This window comes from Glandiceps talaboti, chromosome 12 (genome assembly GCF_964340395.1).
Source record: "Glandiceps talaboti chromosome 12, keGlaTala1.1, whole genome shotgun sequence".
Classification (NCBI taxonomy): Eukaryota; Metazoa; Hemichordata; class Enteropneusta; family Spengelidae; genus Glandiceps; species Glandiceps talaboti.
The window spans coordinates 16,193,942-16,208,358 of NC_135560.1; the positions used below are offsets into that span (position 1 = coordinate 16,193,942).

The 14,417-nt window shown below is 36.5% G+C and overlaps 1 protein-coding gene and 1 non-coding gene across 6 annotated transcripts in view; both read right to left on the reverse strand.

Annotated features, from left to right (window-relative positions):
* Positions 1 to 1,901: 1,901 nt before the first annotated feature.
* Trnas-aga (transfer RNA serine (anticodon AGA)) lies at positions 1,902 to 1,983 on the reverse strand. The gene has a single exon. It is a non-coding gene; the product is annotated as a tRNA-Ser (tRNA).
* Positions 1,984 to 4,880: 2,897 nt separating this feature from the next.
* The window catches only part of LOC144443863 (chromodomain-helicase-DNA-binding protein 1-like), a 42,757-nt gene continuing 33,220 nt past the window's right edge, over positions 4,881 to 14,417 (reverse strand). For 3 of the 5 annotated variants that reach the window (XM_078133446.1, XM_078133450.1, XM_078133448.1), the window contains 13 exons: positions 13,987 to 14,028; positions 13,298 to 13,440; positions 12,710 to 12,836; positions 12,213 to 12,363; positions 11,553 to 11,666; positions 10,741 to 11,028; positions 9,831 to 9,965; positions 9,290 to 9,471; positions 8,441 to 8,543; positions 7,668 to 7,861; positions 7,233 to 7,361; positions 6,461 to 6,622; positions 4,881 to 6,044 (listed from right to left, as the gene is read on the reverse strand). In XM_078133446.1, the coding sequence (XP_077989572.1) occupies positions 5,732 to 6,044; positions 6,461 to 6,622; positions 7,233 to 7,361; positions 7,668 to 7,861; positions 8,441 to 8,543; positions 9,290 to 9,471; positions 9,831 to 9,965; positions 10,741 to 11,028; positions 11,553 to 11,666; positions 12,213 to 12,363; positions 12,710 to 12,836; positions 13,298 to 13,440; positions 13,987 to 14,028 (2,083 nt within the window). In that variant the 3' untranslated portion in view covers positions 4,881 to 5,731. The remainder of the gene's footprint in view (positions 6,045 to 6,460; positions 6,623 to 7,232; positions 7,362 to 7,667; positions 7,862 to 8,440; positions 8,544 to 9,289; positions 9,472 to 9,830; positions 9,966 to 10,740; positions 11,029 to 11,552; positions 11,667 to 12,212; positions 12,364 to 12,709; positions 12,837 to 13,297; positions 13,441 to 13,986; positions 14,029 to 14,417) is intronic. The other 2 variants (XM_078133447.1, XM_078133449.1) reach the window with 2 other exon arrangements.

Consider the following 14,417-nt stretch of genomic DNA (forward strand, 5'->3'; position numbering starts at 1 on the left):
TGAACGACGTCGACAATTCAAAAGGGACTATCAAAATATGGCAGCCTGTACGACCAGTAATACATGTAACAGGGTGCAAAATACCAAAGCAGGGTGCAAATTATCGATGACAGGGTGCTGAACTCGGGTAATTTAAAACCAGTCATGGACGGTACCGTAAAGAGGTGCTGTGTTTTTTACGACGATGAAGAAATATGGAATTGCATTAAAATTCTATTTATGACATGTACAGTCCTTGAATATTACTCTGTGTCATTTTCTATACACAGATGCCTCTGTCGATGTTTATGATATACTGCGTATAAGAACAAACACAAATAATTAGATAATAATTAAAACTGGGTGTTATATTGATGACAGAATGCTAAAGAAGGCAATACATATTTTAGATTACACATCTAGGCCTATAGGCTATAAAAATGTATTAAAACGATGAAGTAACTAAGGCCTAATAAAAAAATTGTGTGGTTCCGATTACGCTCAGTTTTAGAATAGGTGGGGTAGGTAGATTTTTTTATTTTATTTTAATTTTTTTTTCATGTGCAAGTGTCTAGTTCAGGTAGTTAATATTTTCCCGTTGTTTTTCATATGATCTTTGTGTTATTGGTTTCTTCCCATCAGAACAGTGTTGTATTGTCTTTTTAAGTTGATGTCAGTTTCCACATCCACTATTTCTGGCCACACTTCACAATTCCACGATTTTATTATTTTTTTCTCTCGAATATGTAACTTGAAAAAAAAGTTTAGAATCGGAAGTGAGATCGGGTAACCGGAACCACACATTGTAATTTATTAGGCCTAACATACCCGACAATAATTGTTCATTTAGAGGGCGCAATTTAAAACCGAAACTTGTGAGATTTCTCTCCCAAAATATAAACAAGACTAACAATTCACAAATCTTTATTACCAAGTTCTCTTTTTCTTAATAAAATAAAACGCAAAATTGACTCCAGTTCAAACACCGTGTTAGCCTAACAACCAAAGAATATAATTGTGTAGGCCTACATAAAAGAAAGAATATTTTTTTTAAAATCATCATTGAACTCTATCTAGTACGCAAGCTTATTTTATCCCTGTGTAGTCATGTATTATATTGACAGCACTAGCTTTCGTTCATTGAATTTACAAAGCTTTCAGTGTCACCGTGAAATAGATAGTTTTATAGGATTGTGGTACATTTGTTGTATTGTTAAATTACGGTGCATGTATAATTATTTGAAAAACAACGGAAATGTGAGGTTTTAAGTTAATGTTTACATTGTTATTTCTACCTACCATTTTTAGAATGAACTCAATTACACAAGTTTTATACAGTCTTGGTTTGGCCAAATTTGGTTCCGCTTACCTGACCCCACTTACCTTTTTTACTGCCGCGACCCTAAACTTTTTTTAAATATTCGAGAAAAAAAATAATAAAATCGCAAATATTGTGAAGTCTCACGAGAAATAGTGGATGTGGAAACTGAGATCAACTTAAAAAGACAATATAAAACTGTTCTTCCAATCTGTAATGGCTGTAAGCTTACATCTTATAAGAAGAAATAAACAACACAGAGACTATTTGGAAAACAATGGAAAACCTGAACTAGACACTCACACATTAAAATATCTTATAAAATAAAATAAAAATCTACCAACCCCACACATTCTAAATTGTATCATTAGGCCTGGTCGTCATCAAAAGTAACCACTCCTTTAACTGATGAACCAGAGGTCATTGGCCGGGAATGTTGCGTGAGCCTATAGCCTATACCTAACTTTGAAATGCGAAGGAACGCAATAAAAACATTACTTCTATCTGAGAAGCAAATGTCAGAGATTAAATAAAATTGTGCTAATGTAGTATCGAATAGAAAAAAAGTGAGACTACGCAAAAGAAAGAGTAAAAAAAATAATGGCGTAGTCGGCAGGATTCGAACCTGCGCGGGGAGACCCCAATGGATTTCTAGTCCATCGCCTTAACCGCTCGGCCACGACTACCTTGCTGAAAGAGGGCGCTTTCTTTTTGGATATGAAAATTGAATCTGGGACACGCATGTCCACTTAGATAATAGATAGTGCGCCCTCTTATCAATATCATAACTTAGGGTCAAAAACATTCCACAAGAGTTGTTCGAATCGAGCATCCGAATGATTGTAAGTTTAATGTTGTCTGTAACGGGCAAAAGATTAAGCTATTTATAACAAATTTGTGTATACGTATGGTGTTTCAGAGCCGTCAGAAAATTTTGAATAGTTAAAGTTTCGAGTGCTTTAATCACAGACAAGTACTTTAATACTTGTCTGTGGTTTAATGTATACACAATGCTTTATAGTATTTCATTATTTAGTATTTATTCTAGTTTAGAAATTTAACCCCCTTTGCACATGGGCCAGAGTCCTTGATATGCAAATAAAATCTAAATCTGAAGGTGAGATTTTATGATTATAGTTATATTTATCGGCACCAAGTTTAAATCAACATTCACCGTGTAAACAGCGATGTAAGCAGGAGCAAACCTCGGATTGTACAATCTGGTCAGATACTCTAGTATTATCACAGGGCACTCAGGCTTAGTTAGTTATGTTTACGAAAACAAACAAACAAACAAAATAAATAAATAAATAAATACTGACAAGCATCAACACGAGAGTAATTACCACAATTGTGACCATTTCGCATATAGGAAAACATATAGCAATTCTTGTAGTTGATAATGATTTGTAATTAGTCTCTTGTTGATGTTTGTCAGTATTTATGTATTTATTCATCATTCATTCATTCATTCATTCATTCATTCATTCATTCATTCATTTATTGTTTGTTTGTTCTGTTTGTTTGTTTGTTTGTTTGTTTGTTGTTGTTTTTTTGTTTTTTTGTTTTCGTAAACATAACTAACTAAGTCTGAGTGCCCCGTGGTATTATAGTAGAGAATAGTCTAGCTCCGCTGTCATCAAAAAAAATGAGCGAAGCTTAGGGCCGGGCACTTTTAACCGACTGGGGGGGGGGGGTGCTTTGAACTTGAACATGGGTTTTCTCAAACTAACCATATCAAAATCAAATCCCGGAATGACAAAACTGATAGAAACGCGTATTCAACAAGTGCCAGATGTTTGGAATGCATTGGCCAATCACTGGCCTGTTGCACGCAATGACTTGCTAATTTGTGTACACATCCTCAAACCCAATTGGTCAATGTGTGACCACATACAGGTGTGTCCATTCAAAAATCCTATCTTTCCAACACTTCAGTAGTGAGAATTTAGCTTGTTGATGCTGTTTATATTCAGGTGCATTTGGCCCAATTTTATCTTTAATAATAACTTTATTTGTAACATGTGATGTTGTGAACGTGGTTTAAAGTGCGTAGCATCGAGCACTTGATTGGTGCAATATCTGCACTATAACTTCTCTCATTCATTAACATTTACAAAGAATTTAGACCTACAACGAGAATGAATGTCCATGGACTCTGGGTCTTAGAAAAAGTTTTTGACTGTGAGTAGTAATTTAACAAGTAACTTTGTTTGTGTCCGTATGTCTGGATTTGTAGTGACTAGTTATCACTTAACGTGAATTATTTTTGAATTAATCATATTTCTAGCATAGAAAAAAACAGTCATTTCTCTGAGCTGTGTGAAAAGAACATTTTAGGTCAGAAATTAATTCAACTGAAATCAACGAGTAAACAGCTTTATGTTCAATAGTCTATTGGAAGAGACTGCTATAAGTTAGGTGGACTTGAATAGAAACCAAATGTACCACATTCTATAACTCACAATCCTGAATCAACTGTTTCCATGCCCTGTTTTCTTACCAATAACGATCAGCCTATTAAAATGTTGAGTTTGTTAAAGCTTTGCTGGCCTCAGGACGTTTACAAAAATGGACAAATACAGTATACCCAGATTATTTCAGAGAGATTCATGGTGTACCTGTGGAGACGCATGACAACGAAATATACAGACATCTGTCTACATACGTATCTCGTGTCTCTGTCTCTCTTTTTGACGCTCACATTCATCTCCCATCTCCCAGCTGCCACACTCAGTCTCTCTCTCTCTCTCTCTCCTCTGTGTATGTTTGTCAGTCTATCATGTCCCTCTCTGTCTCGCTATCCCTGTCTCCCTCCTCAATCTCAGGCTCCTACTTTCTCTGTCGTTTACGCAAGTGAAAATCTCCGTATCTCGGCGAATAGACTTTCAACTCTCCCCCTAATACATCCATACTTCAACTAACTCTGACTACCATGGGGGAGTTTATAAATCTCGCACCATTTCACGTGTGAATGAACAGCAGATTGAGTCATACATGCTATAGAAGTAAAAATGCAAGAGCTACCGTGGCCGTGAGAGCCATAAAAAGGGCGGGGAAATGCTGTGGATGGCGAGTAGTCTTGGACATGTGGGACATTCATTTGAGGAACTGTCTTTTATCCAGTTAGGGAACATTACCTCAATTTTGGAAAGCTGATCGAATCAGAAGTATTCAACATATAAATCACAATTACATATCTGCTATTCATACCATCTACATAAACATTCTTGGCAATGGCATACACATTATACTCAGCCAATTGGTATTCCTGATACAAGTTTTTGAAGACTTCGCTTTTGTGTTTTTGTTAAGGATCGCTCTTTTGAAAGAAGCACAAGTTGATTGAAAATATTGTCTCTATTCATTTCACCATGTTGCCAAGTCATTATATTTATCACCTGAAAAGACCTAATTTGCATATCAGTGATGAACTATGGATCAGCATGTCATGTATAATTCTTCACTTACACATCAATACAAATACTACTAAAGTAACCAAAACTCACTTCATCCAACTTCTCTTCAGTCCATTCACCAAAATCAACCACACAACTTCCATCAATATAATTTATGATAGCAAACAGTTTCCTTTATTTCTGTGATTTCACTCATATTTTGCAAGTTAAAGAAATATTTACATATCACAATAAAGCATTCATTTGGGTCCACAGACTACTGTCAATGTTAGAGTCAGAGAGATACGTGTTTATCAAGCTCTCCCTTGCAAAACTGTACACCATGTTTCTTTCTAATATACATATTGTTCATGTCAGGGTTTTGTTACTCTTTAATAGTATACTGAAATTTGTATTTGAAAACTTTGTTTTTCTTTCCGAGGAAGACACAGTAGCAAATTTTCAACTGTGTTCTTGAGTCACTTCTGTCGTCTGTGGATACCGTAAGGCATTCATGTTTAAATGCTGTTAAATTTCAAACTTTCAGGCCACAAGAAGATTGGGGAGGAATTCCATGTTTAGCTTAGAGTTGTCATGCAAGTCCACTCTTTGCAAACAGTGTCGTTTCTCAGTACAGTTGCAGGCCTTTCACCAGGAAACAGTCCAACTGTATAGCTTGATCCTGTTGACCTGTCCGAGAGTACGTACAGATAGAGCCATGCTAGTCTCTTGTTTCTTGCATACTGGACCTGTATCAAGTATACACCAGGCAGGAATGGGTGATGTTGCGTAGATACAAAACTTTTTACAGAGAGTGAATAAAAATCAACAGAGGCAGTGACACAAATATAAAAGATACTAAACCACACGTTGCCTCGTCCCATTACTTATCTTCTCATCTCTTGAAAAATAGACTTCATTGCACAGACTTGTAGAGTTTTAATTTAAATCAACATATGCGACAGTCTCTTTGCATAATAACAGCTGTTTCCGTCTGCTCAACAGCCAAAAGGGTAAATTAGTATTCATCATCATATTAATGTCTGTGTTGTTTGTGTTCTAGGGAGGACCGACTGCTACTGTAATCGCTATGTCTGGATTCAGTTCTATGTTCATTGGAAGGCCTATGCTCTCGATCCCAATCACGACTGCTGTAGTCATCCGTTTTCCTCCTCTTACTGTCCGTGTGTGAGTGGTGGAAGCGGTCGTCTCTGCTACCTGACTGATGCTGGTTGTACGAAACATGCTCTTGCTTGTCTGTGTAGTGGTGACGATGCTCGTCCCGGTTACCATGGTGATAGTGTCGACTGGATGAAGAATGTTCTCTCTTGACTTCACTGTTGTACCTGCTTTAAAGTATACAACATAAAACACATTGTGAATACACTGCAGTAAAGACAAGGGTCGCTTCACGTGATAACATGACTTATAAATAAGGTGCTGCTCATCAATTCCTCTCACCAAGCAGACACAACTCAAACACAGAAGTTCACTTTCAGGGCAACTACCTGACGTTCATCAACTAAGACGAATCGAAAGCTCAATGCTAAAAAGTTAAACTCCTTGTGCTACAGCTATGATCTACAATTTGTAGTTCATGTGATCTGTCAAGCTGATCGCCATTTTGGATCATTTACTTGGGGACAAAGTTACAAATGTGACACTGCAAATGTCACACAAAGAACGTGGGTAAATTTGACCATGCCTTGAACAAACACACAACGATGTAGCTTAGACAAATAGATGTATTACAGACAAACGTTACCTGGAAGAACTGCTGGTTGAATGGTGATGATGATAGCTATCTAGATTATCCCGACTGCTACCTGGGGAATGGTGCGTTGACCACACTGAGTCATGGTGATGTCTACCATACATACTACTACTACCGCTACCACCACCACTTCCACCACCATCATTATGATATCTGTAAAATCAAGATATATGTGCTGCAATTAATCCGTTGCCCGTTAAACACCGAGGCCAACATTAGGATTTTTGTTACGGTTAGATGAGGACATGCCTTTGTTTGACTTTTGACCACCTCCAGGGTTTTGGGTTAACTGCGGTTAGTTTAGTACAAGCTTTGCAAAAAACGTGTTTCACACCAAGTCACAAAACGTATTTCAGAATTTTGTCACTTTGAGAGAAAGCTTTGCAAATGTGCATATTAGAAATCTGTTTTTACGAAAAAACTTTGTAAATTGTTTCTTCAGGAATAAGTTTTTGCTAAAATGTGCAATCAGAAGTTTGCTGTTTTTAAATGAGGCATACATTGTGGAGTGAAACAAAGTCCAAGTCCTCAGATCAGAATTACAACTCTTTGATTTTTTCTTTAAACAACGTGGATAGTGCACATTGCGGTGTGTCTCTGCAGAAAAAAAATAGAAAGACTTGATAAATAAGGGAGTGGACAGTGGAGTGAAATAGAGAGAAGCAAAGGAGGCAGTTGGTGAAATCTCAGGAACAGCTTTGGTCTGTGTGGTGGTTTACACAGTTTTCGTTTTAGGTTTTGTTTGTTTTTGGAACTGTACTACCTTTCCCTGAAGTAGTCCCTATTGGTTGTGTAGGTGTCATGTGACCAGGACGTGTTTCTGGATTGGTTGGTGACACCATAACTGGAAGTACTTGTGTTGATGGCCTTTGTTCTTGGACCATTAGACAGACTGTTGGAAGTGAGACGTCAAGACTTCACGTTATTCCATGTGGCTAGAATTATGACTACTCACCCTAGTAGCCATACCATTGATTTTTTTTTTTTTAACGGGGTCCAGACCTGAACTGTCTCAACATTGGAACAATCTATTCTGACATTGGGTAGGTATCACAATTCTAACATTGTCAGAACCTCACCTCACTCAGAGTAAACGTATTTCAAAGTTGCAAGATTTCACTTTTGGTAATTAATTTATTCAATCTTGTGCTAGACCCATGACATAAATCTAACTATACGTGCGAATCTCGTAACATACCTGCTCCTTTCATCAGTGTGTATATCTGTACTACTGTAGGGTCTCTTGTGACCACCAACTGCTCTATCTTTCCGATGTTTAGAATCTTGGCTGTCATTGAAACGTTTCTTGACTGGTACATTAGACTGCATATGTGAACCAAGCCGTTCTTGTAAGTGATGCTGATGGTGGGGGTCATACTGGTGATATTTTTTCTGGCGAAAAAAAAAAGATGAGAAATGAAATATCTGTCAAGCAAATAATGTTTATGGCAAAGTGGCTGATAACTCTGGAATTTGCATTTGTCGTGAAACAAAGTGACGTACACGTGTGTCCCATATACAACCCATAACACCAAGTGAAGTGTTTTCTATAGTACCACAATCGTTTATATTAGCATCCATATCAAGTACAACCCATAACACCAAAGTAAAGTGTTTTCTGAGTGTACCACAATCATTTATAGCATCCATATCAAGTGTAAAAGTATACTCTTTCATTTGCTAATTGACCACATTAGAAAGGTCACATGCTAGGTTTGTAAATGAATCAACTGAAAGAGTATACTTCTACATTTGATATGAATGCTATAAATGAGTGTAGCACATAGACAAAGTGCTTTATTTCAGTGTTACTAGTTGTAATGTCACCTTTGTGCCAGGTTTGACTGAAATCAGATATTGCATGTGAGAGAAATGACCTATTAAAGATGCATGGAGGGATGCATGGACAGACAGAACCCATTATAATAGGGGACTAAAAAAAGAACAAATTCAACGACAACTGTTACCTACCTCTTCTCTCTCTTCCTCTCTTTTCTTTGATGACTGCTTGTATAACCTGTACAGCTTCTTAGCATCAAACTCAGTAAACTTAGAAACAAACGTCCACAGATTACTGTCAAAGTGAAATCAGACAATAGCAATTTACAATCGTGACGTGTCTAAAGTCAGCAAGAAAGATTGGTACATGATCACATATAATTGAAGGAGTTAGTTGTGACAAAAGGGCCTAGTGACAAATATGTCATTCCAAAAACACATTTTTGGCAATACGCCATATATGACCCTACACTAAATTTAATTCAGTTGTTCACAATTATAGTAATACAGGCCCTTTTAGAGCATATCATCAGTGATTTGTTCACTAGACAAATTCCCCTGAATATCAAAGAGTTGTTCAATTCTCTCCAAACTTTTGCCATATGAAAGCTTGTTCCTGGTCCTTTTGAAATAATAAAAGAAATTTAGGGTTCAACATCTCGTTTTCAAGGAAAATGTTAATGTTTTATTTTCTCATAGCGTTAACACAATATTCGGCGGCCATTTTGGATTCTAAAATGACTAAATTTTGATATCATTTGAACTCTATTTAAAAGTTTGTACGGTGTTTGTATGATTTTTTTCCCTTGATTTGAACTGAGAGTGGGTTTCTTTGAATTTTCACAAGCAAAGTAACAAAAAAAGTTTTAATCATTTATTTCTGAGGCGCATACTATGTTAAGTCCGATATAAATCTAAACTTTCTGCATGTTTTTACATCAGACTTCTTTGACTTCAAATTTGTAACAATTTGTTACAATTACACTTTCTTTTCTTTTGCAAGGAGTTAGCATGTCTGAAATGTTGCAACTGAAACATTACCTTTTCCATTCCCTGACTTTAGGATGGTCATCTTTGAACGTATCGATACACTCCATAATTCTATCACCTATCTTGAGAAGACATTGTCTGGTATGGTTGAGTTGTTCTCGTTCTGTTACCTCAGCTGGAGGGTTGTCTAGCTGTTTCAGAGCTTTCTTAACCGGCCTCATCATTTCTTTACACTGAAATACAAACAAATTTTAAACTTGCATAATCTCAATCCCTACCAATTACTTTTAAATACATCATACTTCAATCGACCCTTTCTTCATTTTCCAGCCACACACCCCAAGTAAAGGGTCAAAGGTCAACAATCAAAAGTGACAGCTGCTCTATAAATACAACATCCTACAACAAACTAATCCCTCACTAACAAAATCCATTTCAATTTCCAGTACTTTGTTTTACTTTTAACATTTTCTAATACTAATCTTAAAGAGCATTGTTATAACTTTACAGTTGCTACAAACATAAACAAGAATATGTTTTCATATCTGTGCTACAGGTCAACATTTCTAGACCCTGTACAGTTAATACTTACTTGGGCAAATACTTTTTTGTCTAGGTCACCCATGACATCAACTGCATCTACAGGGACAGGGGTTGTATTTGCTGTAATATGTAGAGGTACTGTGTGGTCTACAACTTTCTTCGCTGCCTTACTCTCCTCCTTTGCCTGCAAACAAACAAACAAATAAAACAAACTTTCACATTTTCTGCTTGCTGTGGCCAAAAATTGAATTTAAATTAAGATTACTCTGTTGGAGCCAGTAATGGTGTGACTTATTTTTTTTGCTATAAGTGATGAGGTTTTAACACCGGAGGGCGCTGTTGTAGTAAGCTTGGATGATGACATGGTCAGCAACACTAAATATATTGTTATTGAGGTGAAGCTGAACACAGAATACTTAACACAAGAGCAGATGAATTTAACAACACACATTTCTAGTGCAAATCTAACCTCTCAGTTAAAACAAACTAAAGTGACTTTTTCTAGTATACTAACAAGAATCTAACAGTTAACACTGCTGTACTGCTGGAAAAGAAGTTTGGTTGTAACTTATTGACAAAACTGATACAGCACTAAAACCACAGGTATCAATAATGGATTTCAAATTTTGGTGACCTAAAACAATGTTTGTAATTCTCAGTGTGGTTTCTGGTGACTTCACTACAAGGCTATATTAACACTACTATAGGTGTATAAGCAAAGGAATACACAGAGGTGTGTTAGTGGAGTTCTATTTCTTACTAACACCACAACTCCCTTTTGTGATGGACTTGACAATGTTTATGATCTTCATCTCTTATACACTCAAACCAGGTCATGTTGGTCAGTTGTCAGGGGCAACATGAAACCAGGTCACGTTGGTTGGTTGTCAGGGGCAACATGAAACAAGGTCACGTTGGTTGGTTGGTTGTCAGGGGCAACATGGCATTAGCATTCTTACCTTCTTTTCTTTCTTAGCTTCTTTCTTAGACTCTTTGGTTTTGTCTTTGTCCTTCCCCTCTTTCTTTTTTCCTCCCTTCTCTTTCTTTTTCTTCTTCTTTGGTGCAGGCTCTTTGGTGCTTTCAACAATTTCCCCAGCCTCAAGTTCAATTTCATTCTCCTCTTTCTTGACCTCGTCAGTATTGTTTTCTTTTTCAGACTTTTTACTTTTCCTCGGTTTGATGATTTTGGGTGTTTTAGGAACTTTAGGTTCTCTTGCTTTCCTGCCTCTTCGCCCCTTAGGAACAATCTAATTAAAGGAATCACAAAAAATCAAACACTGTGCTAGAGCTTGTAGACTGAATACACATACACTTGTATGCATATCATTATTTCATTTACTGACCTAATCACACTCAGTTAAAAGTGAACGCAAGTCAGAAATTTTGGAAACCTTTTGAGTTCAATTTCATAGAGACCATCCAGTTCTCATTTTTGTATTTTGCCAACATGATGATAATCTTTTTACAACACGTAACAGTAGTCAAAGAGTTTTGTTAAGGCCATCCATTTTTTTCTATTTTTGTTCACCTGATGGTGCTCTGTTGGTAATGGGGTGAAAGCAGCCAGGTTTTGAAACTTGTTGTGTGACTTTTGTTGATACAATCCAGTTTTCTAAGGAGTCAGAATTTTGACACCTGTTGTGTTGAGTTCTGTTAAAGCTATCCAATCACAGCATTTTGAAGTGTTCTACACAATTATAATGTCCACTGATTTCAACGTCCATTATATTTCATTGAAACCACAGAGTACTCTACGACAATTGATACTTACCTCTCTACCTTCCTTCTTTGCCTGGGCTTCTTTCCTCAGTACTTTCAGTAAATATTCAGCTCTAGTTTGAAGCTGTTTAGCTTGTGGTTTTTTCATTGGATCAGGCAGTAGGATCTATTACACAACACAGAGAGAGAGAGAGAGAGTTGGATTACTTACATTTTGACTTCAGCAAAGCAGTCCAACCTGAGCGCTGTAAAACTGATTTTTTTTTTTTTTTTTTGTCAATGACAAAATTTCACTCATTTCATGGAGGACATAAACACATGACCATTTACAGTTAGACACATTACTACAAAGTAACATGCAACAATAAGTGGGTCTGAAATAACTACTGAAATCTGAATTCTTGGCATCTGCAATAGCATTTTACTAGATGAGGGTGAAAATAGAACAAACAGGTTGACTTATTCTCACACACCTATAGCAATACATATGTAGTGTGCCTGGAGTGAAGGTCATTGTGTTGACAACAAATCAAATGATGGCTCTTTTTATGGTAAACTTAGGGAGTACAATTCTATTTTAGGTGACAAGCTACACCAAAGTTAGTTTACTAAGAAAGCTCATCACCTCAGTATTTCTGATACACAGAATTAAAGATTCATAAATGTTCAAAAGGATAACAAACCAGTCTGAATCTACAGAGATGTCACTTACTTTGTCATGGAGATTCAATTCTGGGTCCATTTTGATCGTCTCCCAGCTACCTAAACCATACTCAAAGATACCTCTGAGAAGCATGGAGTCTTCTTCATTACCCCATTCTACATCCCAATGGGCAAGTTTGGCACGTGATGCAAGCCGGTATCTAACAGAAGTTGGAACATAATTTCAATATCAGGACTAGCTGTGATATGATTACCCTATTCTCCATGGCTGTGAAGACTACCATTTCCGCCCAAATGTTTGCAGTTTCGTGTGGATTTAATTTCAACTCTTTGGTCAAACATTGGGGAGGTTGAAGTAAGGACTAACAATGCAGAAATATGATATGAACTAAACTTTATAGACAAATACAAACACCTAGTGCCTCACAAGTAGTAGTCTATATTTTGGGGCAAATTTTTGTACTGTATCATGACCAAAAGAACTAAACTACATGTTCATTCTAATTCTGACCTTTGACCTTACATAGTGGAAATACAAGAACTTACTCTTTTCTTTCCACCGGATCTGATGGTATGATAATCTGTAGTGGCTCCAACTCTTCTTCGTGTCTTAGTACAGACTGTACATTGATGGTAACATTGGAGATCTTCAACGTTGGGCCTCTTTTTTTCCCTGTCAAAGTAAATACAGATTTACAATCATAATCACACGATCTCAAAACTTGTCATCTTTATCTTGACATCCATCATATTTTGGCTGAAATCGTATGTCATATTTTAGACAAACGTATGGCTGTCATTCACCATCATGTAATCACCCACCATGTGCATGTTTTGGATTCATATTCAGTGAACACAATTCTTTTCAATCTTACCCTGCATATATTACCATTATATAGATTCTCACTATGCATGATACATGTTATCTCAGGTTCTACGTATTTCACTCTTTTCACAAGAGTCGTTTTTTATCATTCAAATTATCTCACTTCCAGCTATGGTCAAAAAGTGGTTACTCAGCATTAGGCAATTTTATAACTTTTTCCCATCACCTATGCCTTTCGTATTCGTATGGTTGTCTAATATTAAAGCTACACAACCAGCTATATTTTAATATCTATTTGTACAACCTACCATCAAAATTTGGATTCTGAGTCATTTGTGTTTTGTATTCTTCTAATGCTTGTACACAACCATTGTGTAAAGCTTCCGCTAGTCTCTTTACATCGGCTTGGGATTTCTCCTGTAATTCAGCATCCCCAGCGATAGCTTCTAACCTGCAATCATGAAATGTCACAAAATTAGGTTCTCAACATCTCTAGCGATACTTTTCTGAGTGTGTCAAAATAAATCATGTCAAATGAATGATTACGATTAACATGACATATCACCAAGAGCGCTAACCCATAATAAAAAATATTGCAGTGGAAAACCTGCTCTCAGCAAACTTAGATACAAACTACAACTATTGTTGTTGTCTTTGGTAGATTACACATCAACTTTCCTTTGTCAGATTTCCTACACTTCTAGTAGTGAGGATATACCTCTATACCTCTTACAAGGGTTACTCCCGAAGTCATCTATTCTTAACTTTGTTCAACCGTCAACATTGTATCTTAACAAGTTTTTAACTTGTCGATAGTTGTGTTGCCACTGTCATATCATATTGACAGGAGTAATAAATAACCCAGATACACAATATGTATACAAACACACTTTATCTGCCACAAAAGTATTAACCCAGCAACAAAATTTGATGAGAGATACGAATAAGTCCAAATATATGTAGATCCCTTACCACTACTATATCTTAGGCTACATACCTTGTTTGTGGAGCACCAAATTTCTTGTAACTCTTGATAAACCTAGAGAAATCAAAAATGGGATGGATAAACAGTTTCATTAGGATTTCATTTCTGACATTCCAGTCTAATTATATAAAAGACCCAATCACATCCCAATATTGTTATTCAAATCAAGGAAAAGGGTTGATGTAAGCACAAACTTTTTAATTCACTTGTTTTGATGAAGTATTTACCAATAAGATTGTCACAACTATTTAGTTAATTTTCACAGGACCATCCATTTTGAAATTTAGACATAATGCTTTCTCCTTATTGTCCCACAAGGTGTACACGATCAAAATGGACTTAAAAGAGTGTTAGTCATTTAGATAATGCACAAAAGTAAAACAGCACTGTGGTTTCACAACAAAGTACACACACATGCACACACACACACACACACACATGCG